The sequence below is a fragment of the Heliangelus exortis genome, chromosome 10 (assembly GCF_036169615.1).
Source record: "Heliangelus exortis chromosome 10, bHelExo1.hap1, whole genome shotgun sequence".
Classification (NCBI taxonomy): Eukaryota; Metazoa; Chordata; class Aves; order Apodiformes; family Trochilidae; genus Heliangelus; species Heliangelus exortis.
The window spans coordinates 5,316,268-5,337,626 of record NC_092431.1 but is presented as its reverse complement, the minus strand read 5'-3'; the positions used below and the strand labels follow the sequence as shown (position 1 = coordinate 5,337,626).

The following is a 21,359-nucleotide window of genomic DNA, read 5'->3' as shown; positions in this document are numbered from 1 at the left end:
CTGTTTCAGTGACTAATTAGAGAAACCATTAGATGTCTTTAATCTGGGGCACATCAAAGACCTTTCTTCTCCAATTAGGCAATGGGCTTCATTCAGTGCTGCCCAGGACAGTAAGCCATGCACTGTTGCACAGATGTTTCCAAGTCACAAAGCAGAGCAAGTGTGGGGACAATTTTTACAGCTCTTACTGGAAACTTATTAAGGTCATGGTGTTGAGAAAGAGCACAGTATGGCCTTCATATTTTAAGCTTTGGAAATATCAACCCCAGAGTTATAAGATTATTTATACTGGAAGCTGACTACTAGGCTGCTGCCAGGGTAGAGTGAATCAAGGGACTGGCTGGCCTATTAATCCTGACATATTCTCCAGCCCATTCCATGCCTGCTCCACAGCCAGAAGATAATCTGTTACACCAACAGGTCCTGATGAAAACCCACATGCAACTAACTTTTCTGCCCCAACCATATTAAGATCCAGGCAGGGAAGAAACAGCTGATTATTTTGCTCTGCAGGACATTAATCTGAAGATGTGGACAGCCCCTGGCAGAACTGACCCTTAAGATCCACCTGGAGATCCTCCAAGAGCTCCACAGACTTTTGTTTCAAGAGGGACAGCATCTTTGTGGTCCTACCCATACAGGTTCTAGTGTTAATCCAAATTAGCTTCCATCTCCTTCTCCGAGCACTCCTACATATCCCAGCACTGCCCCAGCCTTCATCCTCCAACAGCCTGGGATAACTCCTCCAAAGCACTCTGCAGCATCCTTTCCTTCTCCCACACTCCAAATCCAACCCTCAGCAGCCATCCTGCACCTCAAGTGCAGCCTCCATTGCCTCTACCTCAAATTTACAAAGCTCTATATTTTCTCCAGCAAAGCTTGAGGAAAAATGTACTGATCACAGGTGTGACTGAACATGGAATCACAGAATCCTCTTGTTTGGAAAGGACCAACATCAAGTCCAACCCTTAATCCACTACCACTGTGGTTCCCAGACCATGACACTGAGTGCCACATTCAGTCTCTTTTAAAAAACCTCCAGGGATGGAGAATCCACCCCCTCCCTGGGCAGCCCATTCCAATGCCTGATCATCCTCTCTGTAAGAATTTTTTCCTAATATCCAACCTAAACCTCCCCTGACACACCTACTTCAAATATATCAGATCTGCTGAAAGGAATGCAAATTTCAACAGCAATTCCAAATGTACCTGTTTGCCCTCAGATGAAGTAGATTTTTCCTGCATAAATTGGCTGTGTTAATATCTCAAGATGACCTTGACATCAAAAATATGCTTCCTCTATTCCCTTGTGGGTTGAGTGTTAATTCACTCAAAATTTTGTAACACCTTGTAGAAGTAAGACATTTGTGCAAATGGTAAGTTTTAGCAGGGTACATTAAGTGGCAGTGAAAATTAAATAAGCTCAAGTCACAATGTGACATAACCAGTTGTTTAAAACCTCCGCAGATCACTTCAAAGAAATGGTTCTTTTACCAGTTGCTTTCTTTTAAAAAATCAGTGCATTTGCTGAGAAATCCAGTTATTTGGTGCTAAGGGAACTCTGTCAAACAGTTACCACTGTTAAAAAGAGGAATTTCCCTTACTTAACCTTTCGAGGAACAAGAGGTTAACAGAAAAGGTAAATTGTAAATCTTTCCAATTTAGAAAGTGGGACCTTTTCAGCAGCATTTTTCAAGGAAATCTACTGCCAGAGTGTTCCCAGAATTAAAATGGAAAACCTGACACCTTTAACAATTTCCTGCCACTGTATAGCTGTCATCGTTGCATGGATTTTATCAACCCAGGAGTTCAGTCTCAGGGTTAGGGAACCATTGCATTCATATGATTTTGGGTTGGTTTTATACAGCTTTTTTTCCCCCTCAGCCCCAAGATACCTGACTGAGGAATCCTGGGGAAAGCTGTGCTGTGTTTTTTTTCTTACAGGTTCTTCCTTTCCCGTGAAACACCATGTGATAAATATCTGAACAGGAGAGTTTTGCACCACTCCCATGACCCAGAATAGCTCATGTCACAAGATACAACTTCACAAGTGATGGTGAAGAAACAAACACCATCAGTGTGGCTATTATTTGCCATGGAATTAAATCCATAACAAAAATTAGAGTCCCACAAGGATAAGCACTGTCCTGGGAATACACAAGTGGTGTATGTAAGACACAGGTAGGAAAGCAATGCCCCATGGTATCCAATAGCTAAATGCCAGAGCCAGGAATGAAATCCATGTTTAATTCCTTGCCTTATGTCCAGTTGCTGTGGCACCCCATTTCTGAGAGTAAGTTAAAATTTGGCTTAGTAATGTAGTTAAGGGCAAGGAAGACTGAGGTGAATTTAGGGTCTTGCTAGGTTCATACCACACATAGCTGCACAGAGATTTTGCTCTCTTTTCAGCCTAAATAAGCTTAAAAATCAATAAACAAATAAATAAATCATAGTTTATCTCTTTCCCGGTCTGTCTCTCATACGAATAAGATCAAATCAGCACCACCAAGATCACAATGAACTTTGAGGATCACCAAAAAGGTACAAATATTTTAACACTCCATCCTGCTTAATACAGAAAAAGTGTTGTCTTGCTTTCCCAGAAGTATTGTAGGGTACACCAGCCCATTTTAATCCCACATGCCCTTTTCTTGGAAGTGCTCAAGGCCAGGCTGGATGGGGTTCCAAGCAACCCTGTCTAGTGGAAGCTGAGGTTGGAATTAGACAATCTCTAAGGTCCCTTCCAATCCAAACTATTTTATGAATCTAGGATTCTATGTCTCAGCCAGTAGTGCTCAGGACATCAAGAACACAACATGTTATGATTTGGTCAGCTTTAGTAACTATGGAAGCAAACTTATGTAAGTATAATAAGTATATTATAATAAGTATGGAAGTATAATGTTATAAACACAACCCAAAAAGCACCCCCCAGGCTTGCACATCACTATAAAAAGAAAAACAGAAGAGCTAAAAGGAAGGGAGGTCACACAGGAGGGAAAGATCATGACTATAGAAAATGTTTCTAGAGTGTTGCTGATTATTTTAAAGCCATCCCCATCATCCCCCCCCCCATCCCAATTTTTTTTTATAACAGAAAGAGCCTTTAAGACAGGAGAAGGCATTCAGTTCAGCTGTCTGCTCTCAGCCCTGCAGAACCACAGGGCACTCTCTGCATTTCCACCTCCACCATGCCTGGGAATGACATCACCTCTGCTTGAGGGGGCTGGAGGGCCAACAAAAATAACTGTTACTGACCAAGAGCACTATTGCAAGGAATATTTTTGGAACTGTACTCCACATTCCTCCAAGTCCCCTGCTTCCTAGTCCAAACATATCACAGCCTAAAAATTCCTCGCATTTTCTATGCAGTGTTTCCTTTGGGCTTGCACAATGGGGCAGTTCTTCTCAGCAGTGCCAGTGTTCTGGAAAGGGAAGGGGAAAAAAAAAAAATAAGCTGAAGCACTAAATAACCTTAATGGCAACCACAGGGGCCACGGTGTTATTTTTAGGCCAGAAAAATGATGAAGAAGGCAACAGAGTCACCTCAGATTTACCTTCCACAGCTGAACAAAAAGCCAAAGAGCTCAATCATTTCTTCTCTGTGGTGGTAAGGGGGACCCACCTATGTCTGTGGCAAAGCCCAAGAATTTTAGTGTGTTTTTCATGGAAGGAGGAGACCAGGAGGATGTGGCATCTGCCTCTAACAGCACCCCTGGGACTATACAGTGGTTACATGGCCCCAGAACCTCCTCACCCCTGTGCTCAGTTTCCCTCTGCTGCAAGAGGCAGAAAACAACAGAGGCAAATCCTAGGTTGTGTCAAGTCTGTAGAACAGCCATCATTTCCCTGCAGGAAAGAGCAGAGGTGCCCAGCAGGGGCTGTCCATCCTTACATCCCACCCAAGGGACACTGTTCTCATCCCTTCCAGTCCCATGTCTGTCAGGGTATTGACCCAAATCATTCTGGAGGCTTTCTGAGTAGCAAACAAATGCTGTTGGCAAAATGTGTATACCTAAAAAACATTCCAGCTAAGCCAAGTAATGGAAACAACCCTTTTTCCTTCTTCACTACACATTTCCACCATTTTTTTCTCCTTCATTGGAAGAAAGCCATTTTCCTTATTATCAAGGTAAAAATCATGGCTGATCTTGCAGGGAGAAGTTACACATCCTGAAACAGCAGCTCTGTTCCAGCCCTTCTGTAGAACTGTTTACCCAGTCTTGGTACAAATTTCTATTCAAATGGAGAGGCTATTGAACAAGACATGCTTTGCTGGCTAATACTTTGTTTCTTTTTTTAGCTGCCAAGATAAGAAAAACAATACAGAGAAGAAAATAAGGGGCATAAAGGGGCCAGTTATGCCACTGATGTTCTGCATGAGTTTAGAAACTCCCTTTGCCTCTCTGTACCTCCAACAACCCTTGATCAACTTCATCTGTTTAGACTATAAAGTCTGGGGTTTGTTTTCACTGTGCCCTGCTCTTCCCACTCATCTTGGGCCTGGAAGCATATGCTTATTTAAAAAATATATATTTTTGATGGCATTTAGATGCACTACACATCCACAGACTACTTGCCATAAAACTGTTTTCAAACAGAGGGAGAGCAAAGAAAATTCACTCTTTGGGGCGTGAAAAATTCACTCTCACAATTGAGAGACGGGGAATGGGCTGGGGAAATCAGTATTTAGGTGGAACTAATTAGCAACAACTAAAAGCTAAATGACAATGTAACCCACAGCCCCCTTGTGGGATATTCTAAAATGGCTGTGCATGTCTGAAGCATTTCAAGGACTTCCATTAACTGCTTGGTCTACTGCTTCCACAGCTCAGATAAATTAGTATTTTCAACAACAGCATTCAGTCATAACTTCCCAGTCATAACTTCCAGAGATACAGAAGCACACAAAATATGATCTCTTTTACTGGGCTAATAAAAAATCAGAAAGTATTCTGTATAAATTTTACAGACCTTGAAGGTCTGTCTTCTGCAGGAGGACACTGGGATTTCAGGCTACTGTCGACACCGTAACAGAGAGAAAAATATTTATTGTCTGCTTTGGAAAATTCACCAGATAGAAGTCACCAGCAAAGTAAAATAACAGAACTGCAAACTTACCTGAAGCTTTCCTCTCCATGGAGCTCTATCATGACATGGTTTCAACTTGCAGAATAACACTCGTAGAGCCAAAAGAAGGGAAGAAGGGCCAAGCAGTGAGGAAAAACACTTCTGTCTCTTCGAGCCTACCCCGAGCAGGCCACTCTATAGGATCAGAATGCAAAGCACAAGGGCCATAGGGGTCCTGCTGGCAGCTCCTCTACATGGCTGTGCTGAGCATCCTTGGTGCCGTGCATGGGGCCACGGGCACCCTCCAGATAAGCTGGGCTGGGGGTGTTCAGAGGAGAGAAGTCCTGCTGATTCAGGAGGATGATTCCAGGAAAATATCTGTGCCCTTAAGACTTCACTGTGTCACTGAGTGCTCTGAGCTATGTCAAGAACAGCCCCCATGGCTGTGTTGCTCCTTGCTGAACCAGTGATGAGATCAGAAACACCAGCATCTCGAGCTGAGAGGATCCATAAGGATTCATTTTCTCTACAAAGTGGGGGGAAGCAGACTGTGAAAGCAGGGGAGGGAAGGGAAGGAAAAGATTTGTGCAGTAGTTTCCCCCAAAGAAACCAAGGTACTGGGTTAATGCTGTTATGAAGCTGAAGGACTAGCAAGGAATGGGAAGGAGGACTTCTCAGTGTCAGATTGGTGAAGAAGTGGGAAGAAGTTGAATACTTGGTTCCCAAGGGAGAGAGAAGCCATTCTTTGAGCAGAAGACTGGAGCTGCAGAAAGGCAGCTCAGCAGAAGTGACCTGGGGCCCAGAGAGGCACTAATAGAGATTCTGGAGATGACCTCATGGTTGGAAGGAGGAGACCTACACCAAGAATGCATTTACTCTTCCAGTATAGTTGCTGCATGGTACAAAGCAGACAGTGAGTGCTTCAAAAAGCTTTCTGCAAAATTCTTGTCAGTTTGCTTGTGGGCAAAACCTCATGCCTAAGTGAAATAAGACACTTTGATATATGCTCTGGATTTTCAGAAAGTTCCTAAAGGCTCTAAACCCCATCCATCTTCTTTGAGATCAGAGGTAGGACTGATGTCTTAAGAGCAGACCTCAGCAAATGTGTTTCCATGTGCCTTAGTGGAAGGCTACACATTTATGCTTTTCCATTCAAAGAGATGTTTTTTCTCTTCAGGTTGTTTGAGCCCAGAGTTCCTGCCCAAGTAGAAACACCTCTCCTCACCTTCATTTCAGTGACCCAGGACAGAACAGCTTTGGAGTGGGGACACAACAGTCAAAAATAAAACCAACCAGGGTCCCTGACATTTTTTTGCTCCTTCAGTGACCAAGGAGGTCAGAAACCATCAGGCAATATGAGCACACATGAAACCCAAAAGGTGCTTTTTACCTTCCCCCTGCTGACAGTTAGTACTTTTAGATTTCACAGAGAAATCTGATTTTTGCCTAGAGTATTGTTCTACAAAAACTATTCCCCAGGGCTTTCCATCCCACCCACCATGGATGTGATGGCACTGACCTTGCTCTGCTTCTGCCAAGCCTCAGGGGAGAGATTTGGTGCAAAGGAAGACATGAGGGTCTGTGCTTTGACTTCCTTCCACCTAGGTAACTTCAGACTTAGTTGCAAATTCACCAGCCAGTTCTCTCTAGCAAAAGGAACCAACAGAATCCCTCCCTGGATTTGGAGAATGGAGGAGACAGCAGTAATATTGACAGGGGAAGAGAGGAAAACTATTGTCACAAAGTTCCTCAAGTGCCATTAACCTACATTCCATTTCACAGGAGAGAGAGGGACCCACAAGTCAAGCTTAGCCCAGGTGAAATCCATGAGGATCCCACCCCCACAGTGTAGTGGAAAAAATAGCAGGTGTCTCTTCAGCTCAGCTTTAGTCCCAGTTTCAGTGCTAAAAGATGGAGCAAACAGATCTGGCTCATGACTTTGACATTTGCTCTGCTATCAGCAGCAGCTCCATCTGATAGGATGACACTACTTAAGCAGTGGCAGGCAAAGGAAATCCAATGCAAAGGAAATGGACATTCATTGAATGTTTATGTAGGATCTGCTCCACCAATGAATTCCAGATGTTGGCTTTAATTGTCACGTTCTGGTATGTTTAAGAAGCAGGAGCTTGTAAGGCTGATTTGTAAATCAGTCTGGCAGACTTATACTGAATCTCATCTCTGCCAGCTTTTCTAAAGAAGAAGATGCTCTTAAAATACTAAGTACTTAACGTGTCTGCAATGAAAAAGGAAGGAAAGCTTTTTAAAAATCCCTCCCCGCTGTCTGTCTGCTTTTGCTCCTTCTCTCCTTCATTCCCTCCCTGCAGAACTGCAAACCAAGCCATTCCCTTCAAACCAGTGCAATGAATTTCAGCAACCCCAAAGCTAATAAGGGCAGGTATTGGGATGCCTCCCTGCAACATGCAGAGAGCACCCTGCTCCTCACTCACATACATTCCTTCTGAGTCACCCCACCAATTTCCCACCACAGCATGTACAGACTAATCCAGCAACAGTGCTCCTTATATTTGAGCCTGGAGTTTTCTTCATGTGGAAAAAAAAAACCAACAACTATTACTGCAACCTTGGGACTGTCTCAGGCCCCAGCTTCAATGTTATTATAAATTTGCCTTTAACTGTTAGCAGTTACAGCTCGTATCCAGAAGTGGCACAGAAAAGTCTTTCATATTCTGAATCCCAAGGCATCATCCAAACCCTAAGTTGGACACTTCCAAACCTTGCAATTGTTTTGTGCTTTGTGTGACCCCACAGAGCAGCTGAACGTGTTGGACTGGAGTTAGAGGGGCTGCTTATTGCAACAACCAACTTACTGGGCAGACTTTGCCTACAGGACAGAAAACTATGCTAAAAAACAGCTTCAGCTACTATGTCCCTCCTGACTAGGGCAGACACTATAGCTCATTAAAAATTGCATCAGAAATCAATTCTCTCAACTTCCTTTCAAAACAGCTGCTTCTGAGAAAGCACCTCAGTATTCAATACATGTGAACGTTATTTACATTTTCCCAGGAATGTGTGCCTAGTACACACATTTTTTAAAAGGTGTCACTGGATGGCTAGGTAGGGTTTCAAAAGCTTTCAGCATTGGCAATCCTCATCCTATGGAACTTCATGGGAATTCTTCAAAAGGGATTGACTCAGGCACGGCTGAGTGCTTTTGAAAAACTCACCTTTATCTTCCATCTTTGGAGGCCCCAGAGATAAAGTGCTGTAAGCTCACTTTACCATCCTCCTTTAAAATTACTGACCTCTAAGTGGGGTCCTCTTCTTCCCTCACTAAGAACAGGAAAAATACTTCACTCCTGGCCCGAGCCATGCCATACTGGAAGAGAAGCTTGATAAAAGGAAGAGTGGCTTGATAAAAGCAGTGGTTAAAAATCTATCCATTACTTTACACTCTCAGCAGAGATCAAAGTATCAGCAAAGAACTGGCTGTATCATCTCATCTTGGCTCTGGTTTAGTATTTGAGGCTAAAGAAGAAATCCCAATGCACTGCAATAGCAAATCATGTGGAACAGGCAGCTTTTATTTCCAATGTCTGAAACTATTGCTGGAGTCCATAGCATATGAGCCAAGATGAATAGATTTGGCCCCAAACACAGAAAAGCCCTTTCTCCAAATACCAGGTTGGAAGGAGCTAAAAAAACTCCTGAAGAGTTTACCCTACAGGACATAAAAACATGATCTTGGAGAAACCAAGATGCAGCATTCATCTGATGAATGCTGATGCTGAAGGGTGGGAAAAATGAAATGTCACTTGTGAGTTGTCCAGCATGTAGCCCATCCTCTTGTTAAGTCTGCAGCTTTGAACACAAGAAGGGCCAAAAATTCCTAAAAAAAGCTAGCATGGGTCAAATAAAAAAAAAACAAACCAAACCCCAAACCAATAACCACATGTAAGGTGTAACTTCAGTATTTAAAGTTTAACAGTTTGATTTATAATTGAGTATGTCCATGACCCAAGTTTTGCCTAGAACAAGGGTAAAATATATCCAAATATTTCCTGGCAAAAGGTTTGCAGATACACACAAGTGCAGACAGTATTGAGGATGCTGGGTGGACAAATTCCTTTCTGATGTAATTCCACCAATCTAGCCCTGAAAGCTGCTGCACTTTTTGTCTGTTTATCATGGCAAAATATCAAGGGGCCACAACAAAATTCTCCATTATTACCCAAGGACAGAGCACCCAGAGAACAACCCTTTTTGGAGGTCAGATAGCAATGTTCTTACAATAGCTGTGATTACAGCTTCTTAGACACTTCTTCAGACAAATCCTCAGAGACTCTAAAAACCAACCCAGAGAAAAGAGGATGATGGAGTCCCCACAGATAATGCCAACCAATCCACCAGTGTGAGCAGGAGGTGGATCCCATCCCAGAAGCACACCTGTCAGGATGAGAGGAGCATGCTGAGCATCTTCCTTGCATTTCAAGCCAAAGGCACAGAGGAGCTTCTCAAAATTCCCCCTCCATGTTCTTTGTTTCCCACAAGTGCAGACAGCTCCATCTTCCAAGCCACCTCGAAGAAGCAGGATTAACAAAACCAGACTCAAACCAAAGTCATTCAGAAGAGGCTTTGGCTGAAACAAACATCTTGTTGCTGAATTCCCACAGCTTTCTCCTGGGTTGGAGTTTTTTCTGCCAAAGCACACACAAGGGCCTCCAGGAGAAGCTGTAGTGGGGTTGCAGTTGTCAGGAGACACCGAAAACAGGGCAAAAACACTGTTATGGGCACTGGGGAGGTGCCATCCCTCTGCTCCAGGAGATTCTTGGATTTGCTCTAGAGAGAGCAGTAGGAAGACGTGGGAATCCCAGCCTGTACACGAAGTAGAATCAACTCCTTTCCCAAACTCCCTGCCAGCTCATCCCCCTCCCAGTGGGTGCACATTCAGCAAAGGTGAGATGAAGATCTTTGTTTCCTTCAGAAGAAAGGAAAAAGCCAACACAAACCCAACATGCCAGCTCACATGGCTTCTCTTTAAGAAGAGAAACATCTAATATTAGACCAAGGAAAACTCAATGAAGAATGTGGTAGTGGTGGTGGTGTTTTTTCCAAATCAAAATAGTTTCACAATGAAGCATTCAACTCCAAATGTTTCAAAACTATTTGTTGACAATGAAGCATAAAACTGGCTCAACTCAGTAGTTCCACTGACTTGACAACATTTGCAGGGAAAGAAGGAATTTGAAGTAAAAAAAGAAAAAAAAAAAAAAAAAAAAAAAAGAGAACTTGTAGTAAAATCCCTACATATCATTTGGATGCTGTGATAAGCCCACATTTAGTGGCTTAGTTGGCACAAAGAGAACAGAAACCCCCTGTATTCTGCATTTTTTGCCCTATAATCTTAGTAGTGTGTCTGTAAGAAAATTATATACATCCACAAGAATACAAAAAGAGAAAGCCATCAACTGCCTTCGTTGCACCGGATCACTTCAATGCAAAATGAAATAATTGTCTTCCCTTTAATTTCCGTGAAATATTGGCTGTACAGGTCTGTTAATCATTTAGCTTGTTATTAAACAACAGCATTGTTCTTGCTGTTTGTCTCCCCATTGTTCTGCCACTTGCAGTAATTTAAAACAACCCAACAGAAATTACAGACAGATGCACTGCATAGGGGACAGATGTGGTGACCCAGGCAGTGCTTTAACAGCTAAGCTTGGAAGCTATGTTTATGTTCTTTGCTTTTACTGCACATTAAAAGAAGGTTCTCTTCAAAACGTTGAGAAGCTGCAAAATACATCAGGGGACTCAAAAGTGAAGGGAAAAATTCTATGTTACCTGATTCTTTTTACTGCTCAGAGGGGTTTTGTTTCGCTCCTCTTTTCCTTGGCTTCGGGGTGAGGAGCAGGTTCCACCCCAGCAGCACAACCAGAATAAAACTGACATTTTATGAGTGGATGGTGGCTTCTGCTCTTAACACCCTGACATTTCAACCTCTGGGAGCAGCAGCAGCCCTGAGCTTCCAGGGCCTGCAGAACACCTTAGAAAGCAGCACAAACTGACAAGGAAAATAAACGAGGGTTGCAGCACTGCTGGAGTCTGGCAGCCCTTAACAAATACAGCAGCACCCGGGTGTTAAAATACATAAATCTGTCATCGTTACCAGGCTAAGGGGTCGTCATCCTATTCACAAAATAAAAGAACTGTGCATAATCAGGAGGGCAGGGAGTTCAGAACAAAGTACGCCTTTTACAAACTCTCAACTGCTGATAGATGGATGTTTGCAAGGGACTTAATGTCTTTAACAGGGGATGTTTAAGAAGGAGTGTAGGTTTCAGAGCTCCTGGGATTAGTGCTTTTTTTCCCTCTTTTTTTTTTTCCAAATTTATTGCCAAAAGTGTATAATGTAAACACCCAGGTCTTCTGACTATGAAACCCACGTTATTATAAAGTAAGAAGAATCAAAGCATTCTAGCACAATGATATTATTCATCAAGCACAAGACAGAATATGTTCCTTCTTTCATCAAACAAAAATAATTTGGATTTTAAAATAGGTTTATACAGTAATTGCCAGCAGTTTTGTTGGTGGGGTTTTTTTCCCCCTTTTCTTCATCTTTTTCTTAATACGGATGCCAAAGACAGCACAGGAAAGGTAGAGAACTAGACCCTACAGGAAACCAAGAACACACCTCCTCAACAACTGTACAGTTTAACAGGCAACAAACCCACATGTATGGGTCAAGAAGCAGCACGTGAGCAATCGCTGGTGCTTGTACACATAAAGAGGGAGTTTCCAAAATCAACATTCAAGCTACACCTTATAAAGTAGCCCAGCTTGGTGCTGTTCTTTCTAGAATATTATACACTGTGCCTTCATTTATAAATGTGCCTTTTGTGCATTTCTGAGTAAACTGATATCAAAGGGTAAACTTTGGATGAAAAATACTATTAGTAGTATCTACTGGGCAAACTGAGGACAGCAGAGCTGTATGATGGCACCTCCTGGAGGTGCCCACGAAGCTCAGCCCAGCTACAGCAGTCCCCTAAGTTCTTCACTCCCAGCCTTTGGCACAAAGCAGAGGAATGGAGCAGAGGTGCCAAGGAAACACTGTCAGGAAAAGGGGAGAGAGTAGTTTTTGTAGAAAAGATCACAGAATGATCCTGCTGGTTGGGGAAGACTCTCATCTTGGATGGCTGGCAAGATAGGAGGTGTCTCAAAACTGCTGACAACCAGGTCTGCAATTAGCACAATGGCTTCTCATGACTTGGGGCACTATTAATTCATAGAATGGCTTGGGTTGGAAGGGACCTTAAAGATCATCTAGTTGCAACCCCCTGCCATAGACAGGGACACCTCCCACCAGACCAGGTTGCTCCAAGCCCCATCCAACCTGGCCTGGAACACTTCCAGGGATGGGGCAGCCACAGCTTCCCTGGGCAACCTGTGCCAGTGCCTCACCACCCTCATAGCAAAGTCTTACCTCTTACTCTGCAGTAACAACAGGTCCTAACTGGTGATCTAGAGCACATTCTGCATGCCTGCTTTCCACATACATATGTATCACCTGCTTGGACCACAGCCTGCCTTGGCTTTACATCTATTTCTAAGTGTTATAAATCCATAGATGTGGACGAATCAGTGGCTGTGCACGTCAGCATTGCACTGTCAGCACAGGCTGAAAAATCTGCCCATGAGCTCTACAGAGGACTGTAACAAAGACAGCTCTGATTAGTTAAGTCACAGGCAAAAGAAGTTTTTAGGCTCAGACATACTGACGAGAAAAGCCCGGCACGCTCACCACAAACTCATTGGGATCAGAGGCTAATTCTATTATTATCATTTAACAGAAGGAAGCCATAAATTGCTGAGATCAAACACACTTTTAACGTCAGCCTGCCTGGCATTGTGTAATGCTTTCATTCCCAAACAATATTCCTGCAGCAAACAAAGCTGCAGTTTGCTGTTTGCATGGGTGTAGCAGCAGCTCCACACTCCAAAGCATCTGCAAAGGATTGTGGGCTAAATGCATCCATATGTCCTGCATGCCTCCCATTTACACTGACTGCAGCTCTGGTTTGCCACAGTCTACCACAGGATGGAGTATGGGGGGAAATTATATATCCATATTTATATATATATGGATTTCATGCTTACATTCATGGAAAAAAATCTTTTAATTTCCTTTAAATTGTGAACAGGTGTTGTCACCTTCTTAACTTGGCTTCTATGCTACAGCTTCACAAAGGGAAAAAGGAAATCTACCCGAAACAGTGAGGCTTTTGTTGGCCAGAACATGATGTATTGACAAGCATACTGTAAAGTTTGCTACAAAATCAAATGAAACTAATAAAAACTAACAAAGATCTTGTAAAAACTGTGGACGTTATCCAGTATTAGCACCGAGTTACCTTGTAGATCTAGACTGGGAACAAACAAGATTGCTGCCTGTTTGTGATGTTTTCCAGCCATCCACCAATGTGTCAGTCACACACATCACTCAGAGCTGCAGTTTTGATCATTTTGAGGATACTTACAGCTAATACTGGCACTCCCATCATCACCTCTTTACAGAGAAAGAGCTTTTCAAGAACAAATTATTATGGGCTCTTGTGACATCAACCCAGTGTAGCACCCATCAAAATGATTAAGCCAGTGAAATAGTTTTTCTGCAGCAATCCAGGAATTATCATATTGGCATTTTGGACTATTACTCTCTTTTTCCTCCTGCCCTCTCCCAGGACAGTGGATATTTTCCAGGAGTAAACATGCTGCACATCGGGGCAGGGTGTTTGTCAGACTGCGCAAGATTTCTCCAAAAAAGGAGGAAACAAAGCAACGTTGAAACTCAGGGGACACAAATAACTGATTGCTTTTGGATTCCTTTTACCCTGTACACTTCTGCTGTCCCTGTGCAACACGAAGTTTGGTCAGGGTGTGTGTCTTTATGCCTATGCTAATAGACAGAAGGCAGGGCCTTCACTTGGGTGAGGGCATCATTAGTCAATGATGAGTCACTTCCACTGGAAAAGCAGCTTCATCTCCAAGCAAACAGTTTTTAGTTATGAGTTTGCACCAAAACATGAAAATACTCACAAATCATGTACTGAGCATATCACTGACTCCTCTATAGTCAATGGGATCAGTTCATGCAGACTGACAGGCTCTTCCCTGCCATGCAGGACCTCCTCACTCAGCAACACCCTTTAGACAGGTCTTGTTATCAACCAAAGCCCTACCTGTATCTCCACAGAGGGTTGCTGTGACCCAGTGACACCAGCCCACATGCCAACAAGAAGTCCTTGTGCAATGATTACAACTGCTAGACCTTCAGTAGTAAACTAAGGCTCCCCTTTTCTGCTCAGCTCCCAAAGGCCAAAACCAATCTGAGCTTTAATTAGCAACATAACCATTACTAAGCATCAGTGACTATGGCCAGATCCTCATCTGGTGTTAATCACTCTGCGTATGCACAGGAGGCCACCAATGTAGAGCCAGCTGCTGGACAAATTAAACATGAGAACTTCATTACTGTTTATTGTCACAAGGAATTCTTCATTTCCATATAACAACTGACTAATCATCATTAGTCATGATTATATGCCCTGTGATTTTGTTAAAGGTCCCATGCTGGATGGGCTGCCCTTCACACTTTGTGCTGAAGAAAATATTCTGAAGATGGACTTCTAACTCCATACCATGACCAGAACAAGCCACACCACCTTGTTCTCAAATGCAAATAGTGCACCTTGGGGTTTTTTCTTTCTTTTTTTGAAGTGTTGGCTCATGTCAGTTTTTGATTAGCCTTAAACGCCCCTCGGTGCACACGTTGCTGACTCAATGGTGATTCACATCTTGCTGAGCACATCTCTCTCTCCCTGCTCCCCTGAGTTTATTAAGAGGCCAAAACCCAAACATAAATGAATTTGTCATGCTTTTCCAAGATGGTTGGTGGCACCTGACTTTGTGCTACAAATGTTTTCTCAGCTTTTTGCAGTATAAATGAGTCCTGAGACACGGATTGATGACTTCATTGGAGAACTGTAATGCAAACCATATTTTACTGTACTCAACTTTTTTCATACAGTATTTTCTACTACTATGAGCAGAAAAAAAAAAAAGAAAAAAGAAAAAAGGTTATTTTAATGCAAATTTTTTACACACGCCTACTATCAAAGGGAGCTGTCTTTGGACAAGCTGAAAGAAAATACAAAATAGCAGCTGGCTCAGCAGGAAAAAACTGCTTTAAAGACAAATCCTCTGATGTCAGGGAAGATTCTCAAAGCAATCAATTGCAGCAGACAGACAGCAGATATTTAATAGTGAATTAGATTTCTTTGAAAACAAGATGTAGCTCAGTTTCTGAACAGCCCATCAGAGGTTTAGGATAACAAGCTGCACTTTCTCCTTCTCTCTGCATCAAGGTTTTGCTGCTCCACAGCCCAACTGGAACTAAGTGGCTTGGTCACTCAGAGAGCCAGGAACCAGAGTTGGGTATGAAAGTGGACAGATGGTGGATTCTTCACCAAAATCTTTTTCTAAAATAATCCAAAGAGAAAAAAACCCAACAATTGCAGCAGTCAGAGATACAGGACAAGAAAGAGAAACACTGGAAAATCTGTTTCTAGGACTTAAATGTTGATTTATTTTAATTTTTTTTTTTTTGTGCTGAGATGCACCCAATCAAGATGTGTCTTTGACAGCTAACAAACCCCAAGTGAAGCAAGAAGTCTGCAGTGCAGAGACAATCCCAAACCCTACTCCTGTTGCTGCTCCCTTTTTCTCTGCTACAGAAGGTAGTAAGGTATTTCCATAGAGGTGGAAAAATAGAGACACAGAGATTTGATCTTCCACCATTTGGTTGAGCAACTGATGGGAGATGAAGTATTTACTGGCAGCACCTTTAGCAATAGCTCCACATGTTGCAATGCTGGCACACCTTGCAGTCTTTGGCCCATAACCTTCAGCAAGTGAAAAGACCTCTGTGTTCTGCACTGCTGAAAGAGGTCATTATGCTACAGCATAAATATTTATTAATAGTCCTTCCTACAGCTCTTCACCAACAAGTTTCCCTTCAGAGAAGGATCTGACTTCTGGAACAAGCGATACTGTTTGTTGCAGAAAGAGGTGGAAGTGGAGGTTGTCCAACACTTCCTTGTCAAAAGATTTGGATTTCAGTTATTTGTAAGTCAGGCAAAACTCACCCTTCATTCAGCATGCAGGGTGGGCAGCTTTCAAACAATGGACAGCTATTCAACATTTTGTTTCTTCCTCTTTGGCCCTAGGCTTCCTTTCAGAGCACACTGGCAAGGAAGTAAGAAACCACAGGTTTCAACCAAGCTCCTAAACTGAAATCAAAGTTGCTTTTCATACCTGGAGACTGTAAATCAGCTCTTCTGAATGGATTCAGCTAGTAAAAAAACCTTAAAGTTAAGATTTTCATGGGCATCATTGTGCAAATAACTTTTTGGGAAGGTACAGCACTTTTGTTTTGATGAACTACAGATAATTCTCCACAATAAAGAACCACTGTACTTAATAACTAAAATGCTGATTTAAGACTGATTAAAGAGAAGTTCCCCTTCCAGCATTTGTATATCTGTCTGCAGGATAATTGGCATCCCAAATCTTGTGGTAAGCCACAGAATCTACTAGGGCTGGCTTGGAAAGGAAATTGTAGTTTTGACTCATGTTGGTTATCTGCTTTTACCAGCTTACATGCAGGGGTGTATTAGAGGAGGATTCCTTGGATCTTTGGGATCTGGGCCCTGCAGCCTGTGAAGATAGAGGAAAAAAGCAGGGCAGAAACCAATATCTACCACCTGGGTTAGCAAAACCTTTGTCTGAGAAGGAAGATCAAAAACCTAGAATAGAAATCTCCTTCCAACACAGCATCAGGAAGAGCTAAATTGGGAATAAAAGACTTTAGCAAGTGTTATGAAGGTGGAATAGCCTTTTAGAGTGAGATTTAGGAGGTTTAGACTCAACTCTAAGCCATAGTTCATATTTTATGTGTCCTGGCCAGTCACCTGGTCTCTTTTTGCCTCAACTACTATTTGCAAAAGCGAAGTAGTTAATCTCACCCACACCAGCAGACTGGAAAGTCCTCCAGCCAGTAGGTATGGGCACCAGACATGTAGAAGCTGACCCAGGCTTTGTCTGCTCATGCCCTGAGCTGGCTGGTTGCAAGTAAGATCTGTCATGAAAGCCACAAAGCAACATTCAAACAGGCATGTACCAAAATTACTACATCTCACAGAAACCAACCTGCAATGTAGACAAGGGAGCTCACCTCTACCATTTCTCCCAGCACCACTGATGTTGGTGGAATCCCTGTCCTTTTTTACTCCTTTGGGCAATGTCACAGATTTTTTTTCCCCCTTTATTCTCTAATGGAATTTAGAGACTATTAAGAGCTGTGAATAATAAGAGTCACACAGCACAAAATGCAGGCAGAAAAGTTCAAGGCAGTTGAATTTTAGTCTCAGCTCTCTGTAGGACCTTGGGTAAACCCTCACCTTATCCTGCTGCAGTGTACACATATATAACACAGGGGTGACTGTTGTTCACTTGACAGTGGTATGGCAGAGCTCAGTTCAAAGCATGTAGCATAACTCCAAAATCTTTCAGTAAGCCACAGTATGGATTCCTACTGCCTAAATCCCCAGAGCATTTTCATGTCAAAATGGATTTTCATCTTTGAAGTCCCAACATTTAATGAATCATTTGATGCTATTCTAGATTTAATATCTTAACCACCTTGCCCATGCCTGACACCTGCATGGTTTTACATGGTTTTTTTCCAGCAGTAAAGCTGGAATAAGAGGGCTTTCTCTCCTTTGAAGGAGTGGGAGAGTAGAGAGGCCATATGGTTCAAAAGGCCACTCTTCCTAATGAAGTTTGTGCTTTCTGGAGCACAAACAAAACAGCTCCATCAATTTGACCTTCATCCTCAAAACTGACATGTAGCTGGTTTTAAAACACTGCCTTCTTCTCAAAAATCAACAAAGGATTCATTTGCTCTCAACCAGAAGCATTTTCACCAAGAGGAGCACAAGCATCTGGCCAATGCATTAAATGTTTGGGTCCTTTGAAAGAAAAAGTCAGTGATACCTTGTGTTTACTTGCAGACCTTGGCAAGAAAAACACCAGGGGAACATTTGTTTTCAGGGCCAATTGTTTGAGTGAAAAGCAATTGGTTTGAACTCTTATGTGAACATATCTGTACCACTGGAGAGGAGGGACATCAGATACATCAAAACCAGTCTGAGCAACACCAGTGCACGAGGGGACACTGTGAGACAAGGAAGGAAGGTGCAAAGAGTCTGTGAAAAACTGGGTTTAGCCAGCATTAGAATAAGGATGCATGGAGACAAACGATAACTCAGCCCTTATGCCTGCCACACATTTAGTTTAAAGTTACCCTTTTCTTGGCTCTTTGTGATCAATATTTATTTGCACAGACCTCAATCTCATACCCACAGAAGCCAGAGGGAGCTTACCATTTCCTTCCATAGCTGCCTGATGAGGTTCCAAATAATTAGTATTTGTGCCCAGGACTTTTGGTTGCCAAATATAATGAACACTATTGTTCTTAACACAATTAAATTTGATAATCCAACTTCCTCAAGCAACTGAATTGGAGTTTTTGCCTCAATCTTTCCTGAATTCTAGTCCAACTTTTACCCTGTGCCTCCTGGCTTTTCTCTTTCATTTGTTTCTGTTGTGCTACCAAGAACAGTCAGAGTCTTCTTGATTCAGAGATGCCTCAGCTCCTCTTTGCCTTGGAAGAACAGAGTTTGTTGAGCCCTGAGTTTTATGCTGGATTACACAGAAGATCAAAGACATTGGCAACCTCCACATGCTGCAAAAGCACAAATAGACCTGAAGCAGGCTCCTATAGCATTCTGTTCTTCACACCAGAGAGTTTGAAAAGCACACCCAAGAGGAGTATATGTAGCTATGACTCTCCTCTCTGTGGACTAATTCTACTTCACCCTTTTTGCTCAGTGTAGCAAAGAAAGGTGGATGAACATTGAAAGGAAAGAGGTGAATGAGGAAACCCATATCCACAAACTCTGTAAACTATAAGATGATTCTTATGACTTTACACCACTGATGCTGCAGGAGCCATATAGCAAGAGGGTTTCCCTCACTTAAGCATCACTTGAAGATAGTAAGACATTTACATTCTGGTCTCCCCCATACTGGCTCTGCAGCAAAGAGCATTCTCCAAGAATCACCCTGTTATCAGGTGATAATCCTCCACCAAGCAGCACCAAGTGTTTGCTACATGCTTGGAGTCCACACTGGCCCTCCTACTGTGAAGAGGAAGAAAAAGAAACAAAACAAAAACAGGACAAGTGCCAAGCAGAAGGCATCTGGAAACTGCACTAAACTCTGTCCTCACTTCCACTGTCTGAGAGAAACAGAACTTTGTAGACCAGATACTGCGGATCCTGATCAGGCAACAGTGTGGGCAAGATACCTAAACACCCCCTCTACATGTAACCCTCCTCTTTGCTCCCTCAGCATCCTCTTGCATGCCAAATTTCATCCACTTCTTTCCTGCCTCACAGACAAGGACGAATGAAAATATTTCTGTGGCAGCAACAGCAGCGGAATTGCTGATTACCCAGAGAAATGTCCTTTGGGGCCTTCAGGAATGCTCAGCCCAGCAGACAAACCCAAAATTCTATTGCCAGGCCAAGCAAGTCCTTTGAAACCAGACAAAAGCACAGGTAGGGAACCTACAGTCACCAAGATGCCATCGGAAGCTTTTGCAGTCTTAACTTTATCAAGGGCATTTCTCAGAAACTGAGAAACCCAGGGCATCCCTGGGTCATATGCCAGCTCTGAGCTTTGTTTCAACCTAAATATTATTTTATTATTCCTGAAGACACCACGCTTTGCAGAAGCTCAGTACCTGAATCTTCCAGCCATGCATTTATAAATGGGTGCCTTAGCATTTGTTTTGAGAACCATCCTGTTCCAACAGCAAACACAAAGATCAGCATGACCTCCCCTTATCACACAGCCTTTCCCATGTGGAATTCACTGTGATCCGGACCCTAGTGACTCTTGCATCACTTCTGTTTATTTGTAACCTTTGGCTCTGTGTAATCTTATCTGCCTGCACCCGGCTGCAGGAGAAGATGCTCAGCAAGGTAGCCAGCTCTGGCAATCCTCAAACACGGGAGAGAGCCAGTAAAGAGTGGAGGCCAGCAAGTAATTAGCAAACAAATCTGCAAAAACTGACAGGTAGGCAGAAATCATCTCGTTCATTTCCCCCCAAAGCAGGTGAGTGCTGGCTTTGCCCCAGCCCTACTCACCGATGACGATGAGGGTGTAGTTGACGTTGGTGCTGCCGAAGCCGTTGGTGGCTTTGCAGATGTAGGTTCCCGCGTCTTCGCTTTCCACCTCCTTGATTTTCAGCCCTTGCTGAAGGATCCGGAACCTCGTCCAGCCGCTGTGGATAGTGCGTCCATCCTTCATCCACATGGTCAGAGGAGGGGGGTCACCTTCCACCGGGCAGAGGAGCTTGATGGTCCTCCCCAACCTCACGGACTGACGGTGAATCACTTTGTCAGCAATCCTTGGGGGACCTAAGGAGGAACAGAGAGGGACAGAGCTGTTATTGGCAGGGATACGGCAGGGATTTCAAGGCCAGCCATCAATTAGTGGGCTACATGGACTGCTATAATGAGATAGAGTGATGGGAGGTGGGGGAATGGTTTCAGGCTGAAAGAGGGTAAATTTAGATTAGACATTAGGAAGAAATTCTTTACTGTGAGGTGGTGAGACTCTGGAACAGGTTGCTGTGCATGCCCCCTCCCTGGAGGTGTTCCAGGCCAGGTTGAATGGAGCTTGAGGCAACCTGATCTAGTGGGAGGTGTCCCTGCCCATGCAGGGGGGATGGAACTGGATGATCTTTAAGGTCCTTTCCAACCCAAACCATGATTCAGTGATACAGCAAAAAGTGCTTACCAAAAATCACTTACAACCAGGGCTAAAAATTCAGGCAATTACAGGGGTATATCAGCAGAGATACTTGTCTGTGAGACCTGAATCTGTATCCTTGACATCATCATCAGCTTACACTAACCTACCAGGGCAGCCTGGTTCTGGGTCTGCTTTTCCAAAACACCCCCATTTTTCTGTAGCAAAGAGGAGTCCAAACTGCTCAGACGTACTTGGTAAAGCAACTGGAGTTGTTTTAAATTTAACACCTATCCTGAAGGCAAAATTAGTAACAGCGCTGGTACTTAAAACACTGCCCCCGCCTCCCAAAATGTTATAATCCTTTCATGTTGTGTGTACAG

General features: G+C 43.1%; 1 protein-coding gene across 8 annotated transcripts in view; it reads right to left on the bottom strand.

Annotated features, from left to right (window-relative positions):
* FGFRL1 (fibroblast growth factor receptor like 1) overlaps positions 1–21,359 on the bottom strand; it is a 175,231-nt gene that overhangs the window by 71,554 nt on the left and 82,318 nt on the right. For all 8 annotated transcript variants that reach the window (XM_071753240.1, XM_071753244.1, XM_071753241.1 and 5 more), the window contains one exon: positions 20,370–20,642. In XM_071753240.1, coding sequence (XP_071609341.1) covers positions 20,370–20,642 — 273 coding nt within the window. The remainder of the gene's footprint in view (positions 1–20,369; positions 20,643–21,359) is intronic.